The sequence below is a fragment of the Ascaphus truei genome, chromosome 2 (genome assembly GCF_040206685.1).
Source record: "Ascaphus truei isolate aAscTru1 chromosome 2, aAscTru1.hap1, whole genome shotgun sequence".
Classification (NCBI taxonomy): Eukaryota; Metazoa; Chordata; class Amphibia; order Anura; family Ascaphidae; genus Ascaphus; species Ascaphus truei.
The window spans coordinates 122,453,876-122,474,540 of record NC_134484.1 but is presented as its reverse complement, the minus strand read 5'-3'; the positions used below and the strand labels follow the sequence as shown (position 1 = coordinate 122,474,540).

At 43.6% G+C, this 20,665-nt stretch overlaps 2 protein-coding genes across 5 annotated transcripts in view; one reads left to right on the top strand and one right to left on the bottom strand.

The window, feature by feature from the left end:
• Window positions 1-20,665, bottom strand: part of CCDC178 (coiled-coil domain containing 178) — a 387,874-nt gene that overhangs the window by 338,304 nt on the left and 28,905 nt on the right. The gene's annotated exons all lie outside the window — the stretch shown is intronic.
• LOC142488128 (uncharacterized) overlaps window positions 19,490-20,665 on the top strand; it is a 3,346-nt gene continuing 2,170 nt past the window's right edge. The window contains exon 1 of the mRNA XM_075588500.1: window positions 19,490-20,599. Coding sequence (XP_075444615.1) covers window positions 19,711-20,599 — 889 coding nt within the window. The 5' untranslated portion in view covers window positions 19,490-19,710. The remainder of the gene's footprint in view (window positions 20,600-20,665) is intronic.

Sequence of the window (20,665 nt, the reverse complement as noted above, 5' to 3'; positions counted from 1 at the left end):
CGTCAGGCAGGGTCTCTCCCCGGTGTTGTGGTGGAGGGGGAAGGGGAACAAGTGAGGCACGATTTCAGTGGAGTGGTTGGAAAATGACATTTATTAATTAAAATCCACAACAAAACTCACATACATAAAGGGTGAACCCCTGGCCTCCTCACGCAGTCCAGAATCGAGTATTAGCAGCTGTTTGCAACGTTCCCGCGTCCGGGAAGCAGGAGGAAGAAACTGTCCTGCTTGGCTGCAAAGGCTGCTCTGCGATCCGGCTACGGAAGCCTCCGTGGGACAAAATCAGCTAGTGTTTAGAGCAACGCGTTTCGCCGAGTAATCGGCTTCCTCAGGCTCATCTGCTGACGTAGGGGGGGTCTTACAGGTTTATATAGACCCTCTGTGCAATTAAATACTAATTGAGATGGGCTGTGTATCACAAATCCCTAGTTACCTTGAATTCAGCTTGGCTGTGCATATTCCAATGCCTCAATTCTCAGTGTTTTCTCATTCAAAACTGACTATATGCATATTGCACAGCATATGTGAAAATATTCATATTCCACAAACTGAGACCTCAAAAGCTCAATAGTTTCACATGTCATTAATTGTCATACAGATTATGTAACTCAAATGCAATTAGGGCAAAGAACTTAACTATAAATAAATGATTTAATCAATGCCTCATTGAGTCCATCTCACATACTTATTTAAACAACAATCTAAAATCACAACTTTATACGATCATCACTAAAATCACCTTTGTAGTAATTGGTGCAAACTTGCAACAATTATGCAAAAACCTTAAAATTGACAACACAGGGCCAAATATAAAAACAAGTTAATAGACAATTTCTAAGTAATAACCACTCATCTAGGGGGATAAACTATACTACATGTGATCCATAATAAAATTCATGGTATTTACGTTAAAAATGAACAAGATGAAACATTTTAAAAATATTAAAAATGTAGTAAAATATAAAAAATAATTCATACAATATTTGTTAAAAAATATCTGAAAAAAGAGGGGGAGACAAAACCAAACAAAGAACTGGTTAAATATCTCATAGGGCTGAATAGTCCCTTCCTCAACAGGGCTAAAAATATATCACACTTATGCGTAAACACTGGATACCTTTGAGCATCCACAGGTAACACACTGTGTTTAATTAAATGCTGCGATATCCAGGTCAACATTAAGACCCGCAGGGGACATGGATTTTAAACGATAGATCCAGAACGTCTCCCTCTGTCGGAGACGCCTCAATCTATCTCCCCCTCTCCAGTTTTCGGTGACCACCTCTAGTCCTCTGTAGAGTAGTCCTGATGGGTCCCCCCCATGATGTTGAGTGAAATGAAGGGGCACACTGTGAGTGGTCAAGCCCCTCCTTATGTTGCCCACGTGTTCCAGTATGCGGACCCTAAGACTTCTTGAGGTCCGGCCCACATACTGTAGTCCGCACGGGCATTCGAGCATATATACCACAAAATTGGTTCTGCAGTTAATAAGTTGTTTTGTCTTAAACACCTCTTTAGTGACATTCGAACTGAAGTGTATTTTATCTGTCAGGGCATGTTTACAGGCTTTGCATTCAAAACACCTGAAAAATCCCACTGGTTTTGGCAGCCAGTTGTTACCTTTGGTCTCTGTTTCCTTCCTATATACGCTCGGTACTAGTAACTCATGATGTGATATGAGCAGGTTCATTAAATCTATGCTGCATGTGTCTAGTATTTTCTCCCACATGCAAGCATACTCTATTTCCGTTAATTCGAAAGAAGATGGTTTGTGGACTCTGAGACCCCTAGGGATCCTCGCGACCCTCAGATATTCTTCTAAATATGATTTTTAAAGAACAAGCAGGAATCTTGGAAGCCAGATTTGAGGAAAGACACTATAAATAAGATGTGATTGAGAAAGCACGCTCGAGAGCATTGAATTTGAATAAAGAACAAATGATGGTGCCCAAGCAGAAGAGGGATAACACAAATTATATCGTGCCATTTGTCACAAGATACAATAACGAGTCCCATAAGATTAGAAAAATTTTAATGAAACATTGGCATGTGTTGTGCAAAGATACGGTACTGAAAGACTATCTGCCCGAAATACCCCGTGTTATCTTTAAAAGGGCAGAAAACATTAAGAGTAAACTAGTACCGAGCGTATATAGGAAGGAAACAGAGACCAAAGGTAACAACTGGCTGCCAAAACCAGTGGGATTTTTCAGGTGTTTTGAATGCAAAGCCTGTAAACATGCCCTGACAGATAAAATACACTTCAGTTCGAATGTCACTAAAGAGGTGTTTAAGACAAAACAACTTATTAACTGCAGAACCAATTTTGTGGTATATATGCTCGAATGCCCGTGCGGACTACAGTATGTGGGCCGGACCTCAAGAAGTCTTAGGGTCCGCATACTGGAACACGTGGGCAACATAAGGAGGGGCTTGACCACTCACAGTGTGCCCCTTCATTTCACTCAACATCATGGGGGGGACCCATCAGGACTACTCTACAGAGGACTAGAGGTGGTCACCGAAAACTGGAGAGGGGGAGATAGATTGAGGCGTCTCCGACAGAGGGAGACGTTCTGGATCTATCGTTTAAAATCCATGTCCCCTGTGGGTCTTAATGTTGACCTGGATATCGCAGCATTTAATTAAACACAGTGTGTTACCTGTGGATGCTCAAAGGTATCCAGTGTTTACGCATAAGTGTGATATATTTTTAGCTCTGTTGAGGAAGGGACTATTCAGCCCTATGAGATATTTAACCAGTTCTTTGTTTGGTTTTGTCTCCCCCTCTTTTTTCAGATATTTTTTAACAAATATTGTATGAATTATTTTTTATATTTTACTACATTTTTAATATTTTTAAAATGTTTCATCTTGTTCATTTTTAACGTAAATACCATGAATTTTATTATGGATCACATGTAGTATAGTTTATCCCCCTAGATGAGTGGTTATTACTTAGAAATTGTCTATTAACTTGTTTTTATATTTAGCCCTGTGTTGTCAATTTTAAGGTTTTTGCATAATTGTTGCAAGTTTGCACCAATTACTACAAAGGTGATTTTAGTGATGATTGTATAAAGTTGTGATTTTAGATTGTTGTTTAAATAAGTATGTGAGATGGACCCAATGAGGCATTGATTAAATCATGTATTTATAGTTAAGTTCTTTGCCCTAATTGCATTTGAGTTACATAATCTGTATGACAATTAATGACATGTGAAACTATTGAGCTTTTGAGGTCTCAGTTTGTGGAATATGAATATTTTCACATATGCTGTGCAATATGCATACAGTCAGTTTTGAATGAGAAAACACTGAGAATTCAGGCATTGGAATATGCACAGCCAAGCTGAATTCAAGGTAACTAGGGATTTGTGATACACAGCCCGTCTCAATTAGTATTTAATTGCACAGAGGGTCTATATAAACCTGTAAGACCCCCCCTACGTCAGCAGATGAGCCTGAGGAAGCCGATTACTCGGCGAAACGCGTTGCTCTAAACACTAGCTGATTTTGTCCCACGGAGGCTTCCGTAGCCGGATCGCAGAGCAGCCTTTGCAGCCAAGCAGGACAGTTTCTTCCTCCTGCTTCCCGGACGCGGGAACGTTGCAAACAGCTGCTAATACTCGATCCTGGACTGCGTGAGGAGGCCAGGGGTTCACCCTTTATGTATGTGAGTTTTGTTGTGGATTAATTAATAAATGTCATTTTCCAACCACTCCACTGAAATCGTGCCTCACTTGTTCCCCTCCCACCTCCACCACAACACCGGGGAGAGACCCTGCCTGACGCCTGAGACTAGGGAGTGAGTCCCATGCTGACGTCAAGCTCGAGGGCAGTTCCTATTGTGTGGCCAGCAGATGCGGATGGGCTAATTTAACCCCAAAGTTACCAACCCTCTGCAACTACTCACACTGGGCCGTGTGAGTATATATATTTATATATATATTCTTAAATCACACTGATTCACTTGCACTGACGTTGGGAGTGGCTAGAATTGCCTCAAGCAAGATACCATTTATTATCTTTGCTTACACATGGCCGTGTAAGTACATTAGTATCCTATTTTTGCCCCCTGCCCAACATAAAAGTACCATTGTCACTACTATATCGTCTTTATTGATGTGCTGTATACTTCTCTAATCCCATGCTCCCCCTATGCTTGTTTGTTCCCATATCTTTGTAAGGGCTCTGGATTATCCCTTTATTGGGGTCGAAGCAGAAGGGATCTTAAAGTTGGCTCAAAGCATCTGCTAGAGAGCCGTATTTGATTGCTACATTGTAAGCACACTTTTGTTTTAAACTCAAGGTAAGCGCCTGGTTGTTTTTTCTATATTGTACCTCTAAAAGGGTGTTACAAATGTAACGACAGTAAAGCTTGTAAACATTTACAGACGGGTAAGCAATTTGTAAACCCAGATAGAAGAATTCTTTATTTCTTAATTATCCATATAGGAGGGTGCTCACCTCCGTTTGTTATATGGATAATTAAGAAATAAAGAATTCTTCGTCTATCCTGGGACCCACTTTATTGGATTGTGCGCCAGTTCCTCGTTCTACAATCTGCTAGGAATTCACTTGGCTGCACATCCTTCAAGCACATCGGAACGGGCTACATGTGAGTAACTTATTTATTCTGTCTAGAGAGGGACCATCCCATTGAGGATTATATAAGGGCTCTACTGCTAACCCCATCTTCAGGGATCATTTGGCCCCGCAGAGACAACATTTATCTCACTAGCCATACTCCATGTTGTTATTCTATATGAATTAAACGATCCAGCGCTGGGGCGCATTTATCACTAAACCTTCTGTCTAAATCTAGAGAGTTCAAAAGGTATTTGATCCTAAAAAATGTATTGCCTGTACGAGTAGTTTTGTTATCTATATACTGGAGCATCCCTGTGGACTTCAGTATATTGGAAGAACTGGCAGGACACTGAAAGTTAGGCTTCAGGAACATGTCAGGAATATTACAAACTAGCTGAGAGACCCGGCGTTGCCTGGGATTAAAATTTCCAGCTCCCTCCTCTCTCCACTCCCCCTGTCTCTTTCTCCGCTCCCCCAGTCTTTCTCCTCTCCCCCTCTCTCTCCGCTCCCCCCCCCCCTGCGCAGCTCCGGTCTCCCGCCCCCCCCCTGCGCAACTCTGGTCTAACCTGCCCCCCCCCTCTGCGCAGCTTTGGGCCACCCCCTGCGCAGCTCTGGGCCACCCCCTGCGCAGCTCTGGCCCCCCCCCCCTGTGCAGCTCTGCCCCCCCCCCCCCTGTGCAGCTCTGGTCCCCCCACCCTGCGCAGCACACAGTGTCACATACACAGTGAGACACACACACAGTGTCACACACACACAGTGTGAAACACACACACACTGTGTCACACCCGACCACTAAATTTGAGTGCTGTCTATCCCCAATATCTATAGCTTCTATAAGCATACTCACAAAAAAACAATTTTACCAATTTTTTTAAGTAAAGACAAAAAATGACATTGCCGATCAGGACTATCGCACAGAAACTCCCATTGAAGTCAATAGGAGTTTCTGTGCTATAGCGACCCGATTGACACTTGTCATGGAACAAGGATCACATTTCTGCCCGACCCCCTTCTGCTTGTCAGCTCCTTAAGTTCAGCTGCAGGCATTTGTTCCACATACACACACCGTGCCTGTGTGATGTATCAATATGTTGCCCTTTCTGCCTGTGAGCAGGCAGCCAGTGAGTTGCTACAGCAGCCTCTGAGATCCTCACCAGAATGGGCTAGTCTGCCCCCCCTCCCGTTTGTTCTCAGACAGTCTGTCCAAAGACTATTCCCTTTACCCACACTGCCCCTCACTTCCTTTTCCACCCTGGAGACAGTGAGTACAGCACCCTTCTCTGTTCATCTCCCACGGTGAGGCCATCTCTTTTTACCGGTTTCTAACTAATAATCACCACTACATACCATCCACAAGTATCTGTATTCTGCTGCTTTTCCCAATAAAGTGGAGGAAATATTACAGAGCTTGGAGTGATTTAAAGGGGAACTGAGTTAATGCTATCGGGAGCCATTCACACATCAAACGTGACCCTGGCTTCATAAAAACACTAACTCCCAAAGAACCCACTGCGTATATATCTATAACAGGCCCACAGAATCCTCCTGCTTTAATCCTATTCTCATACAGATGTACAGTAGCAAAACTTACTGTCCTCAACGTTAATGACAAACAAGCAAAAGTGTGCGGCACCGAGCACTGTGTCTGCTGCGATGGAGCTGCGGGGGCCCATGCTTCTTAGGGCTGGAGCACGTGTGGCTTCGTGACCTGCGTGACTGCGTGCGCGCGCCTCCATCTGCTGGGCGATGTGTGATCATCCCCAGCAGACGGAATGATCTGACACACCACACCCCCACATGACGCGCTCAGCCTCCTACCCTGAGGGAGGAGGAAGTCAAGGTCCCTCTCGGCATCTCAAGCAACAGAGATCCCCCCCTCCCCAAAACAAGGGGCTGCAATAAAGTTGTGTGTGACAGCCTGTGATTGCCTGAGACATAGGACACTGACAAATAATCACACAGTCACAAGATAATCATGTCATGTGTATAATGTGCAGCGGGGACCGGGGTGCGTACAGCAGGGACCAGGGGGGGGGGGGAGCAGAGGGGACCAGGGTTGTGAGCAGCGGGGACATAAAAGCAAATAGTAATCTTTTTTTTCTGCCCCAGCTCCTATTGCGCACAGTCTCCCGTCCCCTGTCCCAATTTCAGCAGCCAATCAATGAAAACGTCTGGACATTGATTGGCTGCTGAAACTGACGTTGCGCTGCTGCAGCCTGGAATCACAGTTTTGAAAGACTCCAGCTACAGCAGCGGCGACGACACCGTGCTTCGCAGTCAATGGTAGTTTCAACAATGAACGGTACCATTGGCCGCCAGAGGTCGGTGACGAACGCGCACGTCGTGTAGCGCGGTGTGTGCACCAGCCCTAAATGGGGACTCCCGCAGCGTTATTCCTTCGGTGCCGCGGGCGCGCCAATTTAGCACCACCGCCCGAAAACTCTCATTCAAGTCAACAGGGTATTTATTCAGTGCATTAGTGCCAAATCAGCACTCTCGCACTTTACTGCCCAACCCACTAAGTGTCACATTTAAGCTTCGGATGCATTTTAAACATTAATCTTTTCATGACATCGTTTTTATCTGACGAATTACGTAACTTGTACAGCGAAGCCCTAACTAAGAATACACAGAAACAGAAAACCCACTCAAACACAACTACACTCAACTCCTTTTGCAGTCAGAGAAGCCCACAGCACATAGGGCCATAATTATTAAGCAGTGCTATGACATCACACCTTCCAGCTCCAGAAGACACAAATCAATTAATCCATTTTTCAGTCGATTTATCTCTTTTGCTCCTTCAGAAGGCACCATTCCAAATGCCACAGGTCAGCCACCCCTGCTCTATTATGTCAAATTTTCATTGCTGTTTAGTGCTACAACCAAGCAAGCTGGTCCATCTGGCAGCGAAAGGGTTAAAGTCACAGTTAGGGTTGCCAGGTGACTTGTCCAAAAATACTGGACAAAATGGTGAAAGGTGAGACGCGCGTGAGAATCATTGGTGAGGAAGAATGTTATTTAGAAATTACCTGATTGTTGCATCATTTTTTCTAAATTTCACTCCAAGTTTACACCAATTTGCACAAATTATATTCTGTTTCGTAAAAAATCTGGGGAGGAGTCTTGGGAGGGAGCGCCCTTACGAGGATTTTTTTTAGGAAATAGAATATGAAATACTGCAAATTGTTGCTTGCTTGGAGCGAAATGTAGAACAAATTACGTAATGGTCAGATCATTTATATGTAACGGGTTTCCCTGCCCCCCAATCTCACATTGGCCCGGGTGATCTAACCAGTCCCCATTACGTGTTCATGTCTGGTGGTGCACCTGTAGGCAACAGGGCTCCTGAGTCTCCCGTTTGATGGTATTAGGGGATGTAATCCAGACAGGCAGCTGAGGTAGTGGGTGCGAGTCCAACTTACATCATGTGCAGAGCCTCCACCTCATCAGGATCTGTGCTTCCGCAGGGAGATGGTCCTGGTGAGGAACTCCTTCTTGGTGGTGACTGCCACTGTTGAGTAATCTCACACTCACACAGTGGGGGTTTCTTTAACAAGGTCATCTTTATTGTAGATTGGGATGTAGCAGACTGCCCCATGCTGCTGCCGGCTCTAGCCGCACATCTCTTCGTGCTGTCCCTTTGCCAGGTACGCCCTCCCGTATTGAAGTGGGATTCCCTCTTCTATTTGAGAGATCACCGCTGTGCCAGGTCCCTGGTCACAGAGTGGCTTATGACAGACTTGATTGGTCAACTTGCACCGCTAGTTACTGCACTAGGGTCACAAAAGTGTTCCTACAATCCCTTATGCAGGAGAATACAATTTACCAGCTACTTCACACAACTGCTGGAACCCTAATAACTGACAGTGTTGTGCCTTATATACTTCAGGAAGCAGGCGCATCTCTGATGTCACTATCCAAGGACTCAATACAGCCACTCCCCTCCATACATAGGGCACCTCACCAGGGTGTGAGGGAAAACCTCCATAACTACTGCTGGCATACCTGTACTTATCAGGATTTACTGCCAACAGAGAGGAAAGTAGTATACCATTATTATGCATGGCTATATATAAATAACTGACCTGCAGTCATACAGGTCCATTTCGAGCAATAATGCACCCCTCCTCATCCTCTCTCTCTCTCCCCCTTATCCTCTCACCCTCCCACCCTGTCCTCTCACCCTCTCATCCCCCCTCCCTTCATCCTCTCATCCCTCCCCTTCATCCTCTCATCCCTCCCTCCCTTCATCATCTCACCCCCTTCCTTCATCCTCTCATCCCCCCTCCCTTCACCCTCTCACCCCCCTCCCTTCATTATCTCATCCCCCCTCCCTTCATCCTCTCACCCCCCCTCCCTTCATCCTCTCATCCCTCCCTCCCTTCATCCTCTCACCCCCCCTGTCATTATCACCCTCACAGGACAGCCAGAGAAGACACACATACACAAAAAACAGTACAAGTACAAATACACACACACACACACACATCAGGACAAAACAGAACAAATACACACAGGACACAGGCAGGAGACAGCACACAGGAGACAGGAGACACAGGACACAGCCTCACCTATCTCTGCTCCACGCTTTTCCTGAACTCTTTGGCCCCACCCCCGGCTCCTGCTACCTCCTCCTGATTGGCTGCATTACACAGCAGCATCAATCAGGATGGAGGAAGCTGCCTAGCCCCCTTGCAGCAGCCCTGTCTATCCCTTCTCAGGGGAAATCCCGCGATTGGTTACTAAGTCCGGAGAGGTAATGTCGAACACATACATGTCCGGTATTATCTCATTTTTTACCGGACAGAGTAACCAAATACTGGACTGTCTGGTTCAATTCTGGACACCTGGCAACTCCAGTCACAGTTCCTACATTTTGGGAGGAAACATAGTTGTGACGCTGGACCCTCTTGCAGGTTAAACAGGTTAAAGGGCCTTCCAAAATTAGCATTTTTCTCTCTCCAAATATCATGATGAATCACAAAAACAGTGTTTAATAACAAAGGCTTTTACTTTTTTTTAGGTGGAAACAGCCTATTTTAAAAGTTATTAAAAGACTACAGATTTAGAAAAAAAGATGTCGTTAGTTTGCTCAGCGTGAAAAGTAAAAGATGATCGATGAATAAAGCATGACAAGTGGTGGTTAAACAAGAAATGTGTGCTTTAAAGAAGGGTAGTGGATAGTGTTTTAAATGAAAGTAAAAAGAGAGATCATAGTATCGTGTAAACGTGTTTCTGCAGAGCTCTGTGCATATGCTTTGAGCTATATAATGTATATAGAAAAAAATCATACATTCTAAGTCAGTGTTTTTCAACAGGGGTTCCCTGCGAAGCCCTAATGGGTGTCTTGAGATTTTCAGGTCATTTGAACATCGAACCAAATACAGAAGAGTTTACAATACATCTGATCTCAGACGCGCTAATATAAAAGGGTTGGGGTACCTTACAATACATCTGATCTCAGACGCGCTAATATAAAAGGGTTGGGGTACCTTACAATGCATCTGATCTCAGACGCGCTAATATAAAAGGGTTGGGGTACCTTACAATACATCTGATCTCAGACGCGCTATTAGAGAGGGTTGGGGTACCTTACAATACCATCTGATCTCAGACACGCTATTAGAGAGGGTTGGGGTACCTTACAATACATCTGATCTCAGACGCGCTATTAGAGAGGGTTGGGGTTCCTCAGAATTTCACAATATAATTAAAAACCAAAAAAAGGTTTGAATCAGTAAGTGTACATGAAAGGTGTGTGCGCCTCTTTGCACAGCTAGGGGTCACTGTACATCAAGGATTTGAGATTTACCATATCTCCATTCGTGCTTTAGAGTCAAATGTGCTACAGTATATTTCTAGCGATCAGCTAGGATTTACTTTCACTGCAGAACTAATACCAATAAAAGCAGACAACTGCAAACAGATAGATCCTGCTGCATTATACCACAAAGAAGTTTTCCCGAAGGATAATTAAATGGTTTTGCCCCAAATAGACACAGAGCATATCTTCTACTAGCCCCAGGATTGCCACCTTTCCGGGTTTGACCCGGAGACTCCGGGTTTCGGGCACTTACCTCCGGGCTACAGGTTTAGCCTGTCAATCTACGGGTAGCGGCGGTGTGCGGTGTGCTGCAGCAGCGTCTTCAGCATTCTTCTGCAATTTCCCCTCCAACTGCAGTGAAAATGGCTGCACGGCGTCAAATGATGCCACATTACCATGGCAACGTGACGTCATGAACCATGTCCACTGCAGTTGGAGGGGGAGTTGCAGCAGGATGCCAGGAGACGCCGTCACAACACGCCGCCAAGTGAGGGAATTTGTTTTTTGCATCTTCTCCGGGTTGGGCATGAGTGACCGGCAAATGCCGTTCGCACATGCGCAGTCTGCATGTTCCGATCGCACATACCCACGAGCAGCTGGCAAATGCCGATTGTGCATGTGCGGACGTCGAGCGCAGACAGTGCATGCGTGACATTTGTCCCTGATTTTGCAGGGACAGATATGGTCACCCTACTCAAAGCATAATTCACTGTATACTATTTATTCTATGAGAATATGCAATACTCATTTGTTTTTCCCCCCATTTTTAAAAATAATCACTAATAGCTAAAACGTGATGGTAAATGCGTACTACCCAAAACAATGTGAGTGGAGATTGTGGTGAAATAAACTGATTTTCCCAAAGTAGAGTCATAGCGGTGCAGATCAACAGTCAGAGAAACTGGTCATATGTGGATAGATATATTATACATATCTATATCTATATATACAGTGGTGTGAAAAAGAAAGTACATCCTCTTTCAATTCTATGGTTTTACATATCAGGACATAATAACAATCATATGTTGCTTAGCAGGTCTATAAATTAGGTAAATACAACCTCAGGTGACCAACAACACATGACATATTACACCGTGTCATGATTTATTTAACAAAAATAAAGCCAAAATGGAAAAGCCATGTGTGACAAACCAAGTACATCTTATGCTTCAATAGCTTGTAGAACCACCTTTAGCAGCAATAACTTGAAGTAATCATTTTCTGTATGACTATCAGTCTCTCACATCGTTGTGGAGGAATTTTGGCCCACTCTTCTTTACAACGTTGCTTCAGTTCATTGAGGTTTGTGGGCATTTGTTTATGCACATCTCACTTAAGGTCCAGCCACAGCATTTCAAATCGGGGTGAGGTCTGGACTTGGACTGGGCCATTGCAACACCTTGATTCTTTTCTTTTTCAGCCATTCTGTTGGAGATTTGCCGGTGTGCTTGGGATCATTGTCCTGTTGCATGACCCAATTTCGGCCAAGCTTTAGCTGTCGGACAGATGGCCTCACATTTGACTCTAGAATACTTTGGTATACAGAGGAGTTCATGGTCGACTCAATAACTGCAAGATTCCCAGGTCCTGTGGCTGCAAAACAAGCCCAAATCATCACCCCTCCACCACCGTGCTTGACAGTTGATATGTTTGTGCTGATATGCTGTGTTTGGTTTTCGCCAAATGTGGCGCTGTGCATTATGGCCAAACATCTCCACTTTGGTCTCGTGTGTCCAAAGGACATTGTTCCAGAAGTCTTGTGGTTTGTTCAGATGCAACTTTGCAAACCTAAGCCGCGCTGCCATGTTCTTTTTAGTGAGAAGAGGCTTTATCCTGGCAACCCTTCCAAACAAACCATTCTAATTCAGTCTTTTTCTAATTGTACTGTCATGAACTTTAACATTTAACATGCTAACTGAGGCCTGTAGAGTCTGAGATGCAACTCTTGGGTATTTTGCAATTTCTCTGAGCATTACACGGTCTGACCTTAGGGTGAATTTGCTGGGACGTCCACTCCTGGGTAGATTGGCAACTGTCTTGAATGTTTTCACTTTTGAATAATCTTTCTCACTGTAGAATGATGGACTTTAAATTGTTTGAAAATGGCCTTATAAGCCTTCCCAGATTGATGGGCAGCAACAGTTGCTTCTCTAAGATCATTGCTGAGATCTTTACTCCTTGGCATTGTGTTAACACACACCTGAATGCTCCAGACCAGCAAACTGCTAAAACTTCGGCTTTTATAGAGGTGGTCATACCTGCTGATGATCAATTAATCAAGGGCATTTAATTAGCAGCACCTGACTGCTACTTAGCATCTTAATTTCTATGGAAGCGATAAGGGTGTACTAAGTTTTTCACACATGGCTTCTCCATTTTGGCTTTATTTTTGTTAAATAAATCATGACAGTGAAATATGTCATGTGTTGTTGTTCATCTGAGGTTGTATTTATCTAATTTTAGACCTGCTAAGGAACAGGTGATTGTTATTATGTCCTGATATGAAAAAACCATAGAATACAAAGAGGGTGTACTTTCTTTTTCACACCACTGTGTGTGTATGTATATTTTTTTATTTTTTTTGCTCACAACAACTCCATGCAGCACTGCCTACCTCTGGCATAATGAACCTGCTATGTATCTTAACTTTTTTTTTTCTCCTGGCCTCATGGATATATTACTCCCTCTATCCACTACAAACTCCTCCCTCCTGGCCCACACCCAACATCACCATACACCCTGGACTACTCAAAAGCCTTGCACTATCTACTGAATGTTGGTGGAGAACTCTAAAAACCAGCACACAAACCACCTTTCACTAAAATGGCAAACATCACAAATTTACAACTTGCAAACAACTACCCAAATTTCTACTCATACTATTACTCTCTTTAGCAGGTGATATTGAACCTAACCCAGGTCCTCCCATTTCAGCTCTGTCCCATACCCGAGAATTCCACCTTTAAATTCCAAAAAGGGCTATCTGTTGCCCATATAAATATCCGGAGCCTGCTGCCCAAACTGGACGAACTAAGGGCATGGTGCCTTATGCATAAACCCAAAGCCATCGTTCTTACAGTAACATGATTAACCCCTAAAACCCCCGATGCAAATATCGCTATTCAGGGATACTCCATTTCTAGGAGAGATAGGTCAAAGAGAGGAGGAGGGGTGTTATTTTATATTGCAGACACCTTACAATTCTCCCTGTTAAATTGTCCCCCAAGCCCACACTCTTTGGAAATTTTAGTTGGCCAAATCTGCCTCCCCTTTTCTAAGCCCATCTTGCTTGCTGGCATCTACCGCCGCCTAAAGCCCCTCTACAATCCCTGACTGATATCACTCAGTTTCTTGGCTCCATTTCCTCTCTGAATGAGAAGAGTGAGCTGCTATTTCTTGGGGATTTCAACTTCAATTGGCTTGACCCTAAAAACCAAAAAATCCATATACAACTCAAGTCACTTAACCTATCGCAACTCATTTCCCAACCCACACAGACAAACGTGAAATCGCATAACCATTCCTTGCTAGACTGGATTCTCTCCTCAAACCCCAGCAGAATCCAATCCTCCGACATCCTTCCTGATATTTTCAGTGACCATGCAATAGTGTACTGTGTAAGGAAAATTAAACCGCCCCATTCAAGCCCTAAAGTTCTCCTCACTAGAACATTTAGAAACTTTAACCCACAACAGTTTCCCGGATGACCTTACCAACTGCCCATGGCACAGAATCGATTTAATTCCCGACCCCGATTCTGCGCTCGACTATTTCCAATCAGAGTTCTTAAAACTCTGCGATACCCATGCTCCACTAAGCAAAATAAGGGTACGGGGGGCTCACCTTCCATGGGTTACAACTGACCTTATGGCACTCTACCAGTTCAGGGATAGCCTGTGGAAAAGCTACAAAGTAACTGGCACTACCAAGGATCTCAATTACTACAGATGCCTGCGGAACATGTGCACAAGGCAAACAAGGCATGCAAAAGCACAATATTACTCTGACAATCTTCACCAGAATACATGAAACCCAGTTAAATTTTGGAAGGTTATCAACAATATATTCCAGCCTTCTAACCATCAACAACCAAGTAATATCACTAAGGGGGATATTACTCTGACAAACCTCACTGACATTGCAAATGCATTCAATGATTACTTTGTGGGGTGTGCCACTAATGTATTTGCGAAACGCAGCCCAAACCACAAACCTGAATCTCATCCTGGGAGTACCCACATAGCACCACCCACTCCCAACATTGCCCACAATTTTCAATTTGGCCCAGTATCCGAAGAGGAGATTACACAAGCGCTCCTCAAATGAAAACTAAGCAGCCAATGTGGACCTGACTTACTACAATCTAGAATAGGGAAACATGCTTTAAACTGGTTTCAGTCCTACCTATCAGGAAGATCCCAACATGTGTCCATCTCAGGCTCTAACTCCAACCTCCTGGATATCACCTGTGGTGTCCCGCAAGGCTCTGTTCTGGGGCCCCTACTCTTCTCAGTGTTCATTAATGATCTTCCCACAGCTTGTAAGGAAGCCTCAATACACATGTATGCAGATGACACAATCCTATATGCACACAGTCATAGCCTCTCTGACCTTCAACACATACTTCAGTCTGACTTTTTGAGACTCGAAAACTGGATTTCCCAAAACAAACTGTTTTTAAACACTGACAAGACTGTAACAATGGTATTTGCGACCAAGACTAAATATGTAAAGCTTCCAGTGACTGAGCTCCTGATTAGAACCAACGCTAACACCACCCTAACACCTGTCACTAGTTTTAAATACCTGGGCTTATGGTTTGACTCCCACTTAACATTCGGGATGCACATTGATACCCTGACAACCATGACCTATGCCAAAATAGGGGTACTTTACAGGAACAAATCCTCCCTAAGTCTCCTGGTCAGAAAGCGTATTGCACAGCAGATGCTAATGCCAATTATTGACTATGGAGACATAGTATATGGCTCGGCTCCTCAAACCCACCTTAGCAAACTTGACACCCTCTACAATTCAATTTGTCGTTTTGTTCTCCAATGCAACTACAACACACATCACTGCGAAATGCTCAAAGAACTAGATTGGTCATCACTAGAGTCTAGGCACAAAGTTCACCTTTCCTGTCTCACCCTCAAATACTTTCTGGGCAAGCTACCCAGCTACCTGAACAAGCTCCTCACCCCTACCACATGCAGTACCCATCACCTGAGATCAGACTCCAAAAGACTATTCATGGTCCCAAGACTCAACAAAGTATCCGGACGTTCCTCCTTCTCCTTCCGTGCACCCCAAAACTGGAACAACCTACCAGAGACTCTCATATCCACCACCAGCTTAAGTTCTTTCAAATCTAAGGCTGTCTCACACTTTAATCTGGTCTGTAACTGTTTCATACGCTCATAATATATATTTTCTTTAACTGTGCATGCAATGTCTTGTATATAATGTATACCCTGTTCATTTATGTAACTGTATTTGTAACCATGTATTATTTTGTTTTACTCTGTGCCCAGGACATACTTGAAAACGAGAGGTAACTCTCAATTTATTACTTCCTGGTAAAATATTTTATAAATAAATGGTGCCCAAGCCATTGCCAAACCAATTGCTTCCATAGTCAACTCTATCCTGTCTGCAGGCCATATCCCTAAGACATGGAAAACTGCTAGAGTTGTCCCAATCTTCAAAAGTGGAGACAAAAACACTGTCTCAAACTACAGGCCAATCTCCCTTCTCCCAATTCTATCCAAAGTCATGGAAAAATGTGTCCACTCCCAATAAAGCGATTACTACACCAAGACAAATTTCCCTAGCCAATTCCAATCTGGCTTTCGCCCCAAACACTCCACCATAACTACCCTGCTAAAAGTTTGCAATGAAATCCAGTGTGGAATGGAACAACTCACTGGTGCAGTATTCCTAGATTTTGCAAAGGCTTTTGATACTGTTGATCATGCTATCCTGCTTAACAAACTCCAGAGCTCTGGAATAGGTAAGCATGCTTTAAACTGGTTTCAGTCCTACCTATCAGGTAGATCCCAACATGTGTCCATCTCAGGCTCTAACTCCAACCCCTTGGATATCACCTGTGGTGTCCCGCAAGGCTCTGTTTTGGGGCCCCTATTCTCCTCAGTGTTCATCAATTATCTTCCCACAGCTTGTAAGGAAGCCTCAATACACATGTACGCAGATGATACAATCCTATATGCACACAGCCATAGCCTCTCTGACCTTCAACACATACTTCAGTCTGACTTTTTGAGACTTGAAAATTGGATTTCCCAAAACAAACTGTTTTTAAACACTGACAAGACTGTAACAACGGTATTTGGAACCAAGACTACACTTTTAAAGCTTCCAGCAACTGAGCTCCAGATTAGAACCAACACTAACACCACCCTAACCCCTGTCACTAGTTTTAAATACCTGGGCATATGGTTTGACTCCCACTTAACATTCGGGATGCACATTGATACCCTGACATCCAAAACCTATGCCAAACTAGGGGTACTTTACAGGAACAAATCCTCCCTAAGTCTCCGGGTCAGAAAGCGTATTGCACAGCAGATGCTAATGCCAATTATTGACTATGGAGACATAGTATATGGCTCGGCACCTCAAACCCACCTTAGCAAACTTTACACCCTCTACAATTCAATTTGTCATTTTGTTCTCCAATGCAACTACTACACACATCACTGCGAAATGCTCAAAGAACTAGATTGGTCATCACTCGAGTCTAGGCGCAAAGTTCACCTTACCTGTCTTGCCTTCAAATTCTTTCTGGGCAAGCTACCCAGCTATTTGAACAAGCTCCTCACCCCTACCACATGCAGCCCCTATCACCTGAGATCAGACTCCAAAAGACTGTTTATGGTCCCAAGGCTCAACAAAGTATCTGGACGTTCCTCCTTCTGTTACTGTGCACCCCAAAACTGGAACAACCTACCAGAGACTCTCACATCCACCACCAGTTTAAGTTCTTTTAACTCTAAGGCTGTCTCACATTTTAATCTGGTCTGTAACTGTTGCATATGCCCATAATATATATTTTCTTTAACTGTGCATGCAATGTCTTGTATATAATGTATACCCTGTTCATTTATGCAACAGTATTTGTAACCATGTATTATTTGTCTTAACTCTGTGTCCAGGACATACTTGAAAACGAGAGGTAACTCAATGTATTACTTCCTGGTAAAATATTTTATAAATAAATATATATTGTGACAAACGCCCCTCTTTTGTAGCGCTGACGTCTGTCTGGGCTCTTCACGACACAGTCTTCTAGGGTTAATTAGAGAAATAACAGGATAACACAAAGCATTATGTTGCTTAACTCAGGCTTCTGCCTGCTTTATTTTCATCCCACTAAGGGACTGCAGTTTTAACAGGTATAGGCAGGAGGCACTCCGTTATTAACCTTCAACGGTTTACTCATATAAGTGATCTATTTCACACACTGTCACTTTAAGAAATCAAAATAAATCATATAAAGAAATCCTATCCCTTCCAGGGATCTAACTACACAACATAATAGGCCTCTCTAACTGCTGCTGGGCCAACTAACCGGTTCCCCAGCTTAAAACAATACCCTCTCATTTAGTGTCACTAGATACAGCATACAGTCTTTAGACACAGCGATATACGTTTGTTTGTCTTATCTGTTTGTGGTGGGAACTCGGTCCCAAGTGAGTCCAGGTAAATCTTCTGGGTACTGCAATACTTGAAGGGGGCATCCTCCCCGAACTGGATGCAGGGGAGCGGCGATACCCCCAGCCTCTAAGAAGAGAGAGTGAAAAGCAACCCTCTCTGCTCTAAATACCTGTTCTAGTAATTAGGAGAGCAGGTGAGGGAGAACTAGACACATTGTAAACTGTGGCCTGGATTTTCCATCCACCAGCCTGAGGAAATGGAAGCTGTGGACTGGATCATTTTGCACTATTCCTGCACTTTCTGACCTACAACCGCGGCCCCTTTTATTCTCCGACATCTCCGAATTTTTTCCGAATGCCACGGACTTCATGTTGCATTCATGCCGGCGTCACCCGCGGTTCATGTGTTTATTGATAATGGTTCGGATTTAATTGGTTGCAATTCTTCGCGTATTCGCCAGGTGGCAGATATTCATCAATTGTAATGCGCATGCACTTCAGTAATGTGTCGACTTGCAGGTGTTTAAAAAAATACCACAGTGGTCAATTAGACTGTAAGATCCTCAGGGCAAGGACTCCTCTTCCTTAATGTTACTTTAATGTCTAAAGCACTTATTCCCATGATCTGTTATTTATATTATCTGTTATTTATTTGATTACCACATGTATTACTACTGTGAAGCGCTATGTACATTAATGGCGCTATATAAATAAAGACATACAATACTATACAATTGTAAATTGACCTTGGTACTGAAGAAGTTACAATAATGTATCAATTTAGGCTTTTCATATTAAAAACTAAATGCGCAGTGTCTGGTGTTCTATTGTCCTGAGAGTTCCGAGATGAGTGCACCGCTGCAGTCCGTGTACCAAAAACCCGATATAACGTACGCTTATTTAATATGGGCCGCGATTAATGCAACAGATGATAAGATGGCAACAGTTGGTCAAATGTATCAGTATTTTATCGAAAACTATGGGGCCTATGCAGAGACGTTTTTAAGTTGTAAATCTCCAAGTGCACAAAATCTCCAAATTTTGGCGAATTTAACACACCATATGCAGAGAGGTGGGAAACTGGAATAAGAAGGCTAGAGCAGAAGTGGCGAAAATTTGTCCGTTTTAATGTCGCCATGTTCAGCGGAGTGACTGTGCATTAGCTTTTTTTTTTTTTTTATTGTACTGTCCTCGCGCAACTCTCGCGCGACTTTGAAACTATTAGCTTTTTTTTTTTATTGTAATGTCCTCGCGCAACTCTCGCGCGACTTTGAAACCATTAGCTTTTTTTTTTTTTTATTGTAATGTCCTCGCGCAACTCTCGCGCGACTTTGAAACCATTAGATTTTTTTTTTTTCTTCTACTTGGTCCACTGTCCTCACGCAGCTCTCGCGCGACTTTGAAAGCATTTGGCGCCGAAATTAAAGTTGCAGGAATCAATTCCAGTCACAGCGTCTCTGTGAATGCATACAGAGATTCCTGTGGCACATAAACGTCTCGCCTCACAAGTACATTGTACAGTACTACACTGAAGGCACATCTACACTTCACTCTGCCTTTTTAGACGATTACAAACAGCATTTGTTTTTACTGAAGTTGCTGCTGCATTTCAGGATGTCTTTTGGTCAATTACCAAGTAATAGGATAAGGGGGGCACATGCAGGCACAAATGTTGCTCGTGGTGTTACTTCACACAAACATGTGCATGTATTTTCAACTTCTGTTAACGAAGGTGCAGGAGTTAGTGGTGCAATGTTTAATGTACGGAACAATGATACTGTTACGCAGAGTGCAACAATGTCTGCTGGTGTTACATGTGTTCCTAGTATGGCTGCGCCTGATGTCAATGGTGTGGCGAGTATCTCAGCAGGTGTGACTGATGGTGTGTTTACCGAGAATGTTTGTGACACTGTGAGTGTTCGTGGTGTTGGTTGTTTGGGTGTTAGTGTGCGTGGCGCTATGCGTGGTAGGGTTCGTGGTAGAGCTCGTGGTAGTGCTCGTGGTACGGTTGGTGGTATTGTGCGTGGCAGTGTTAGTGTGCGTTCCGAAGAACGTGGCGGTTTACGTCGTGGGTTACGTGGCGGTGTACGTGGTGGAGAACGTCGCGGTGTACGTGTCCGTGTACGTGGCAGACAGTGTAGTAGTGTGAGCACAATGCATTTTCCTCACGACAAAACTAATGCTAGTGTGTCCGAGTCAGGCAGTGAAACTATTAGTGCAACAATGAATGTGCACACACTATTGCCTACAGTGACCATGTCAGCGGTTCATGAACAAGTGTGTGCAGGTGCAGATGTCACCTCAGATAATGTTGAGGCTGACATACACATGGGCAACATTGGTTTTCAAGAGGAATACATGCCCGAAAATAACATATATGATGCTGTCAGTCCACTGGTACAACATGCTAAAAAAAGAAACGTTAAATTTAGTGACGAGGAGAATCAGGTGCTAGTTGCGTCAATTTTGGAACACTATGACCGTCTGTTTGGACATCTGGTTGGTACGTTGTACACATGTTATAAATTTGCACTTGGAATCATAATGTCAGTAAATATATTCACCTCAC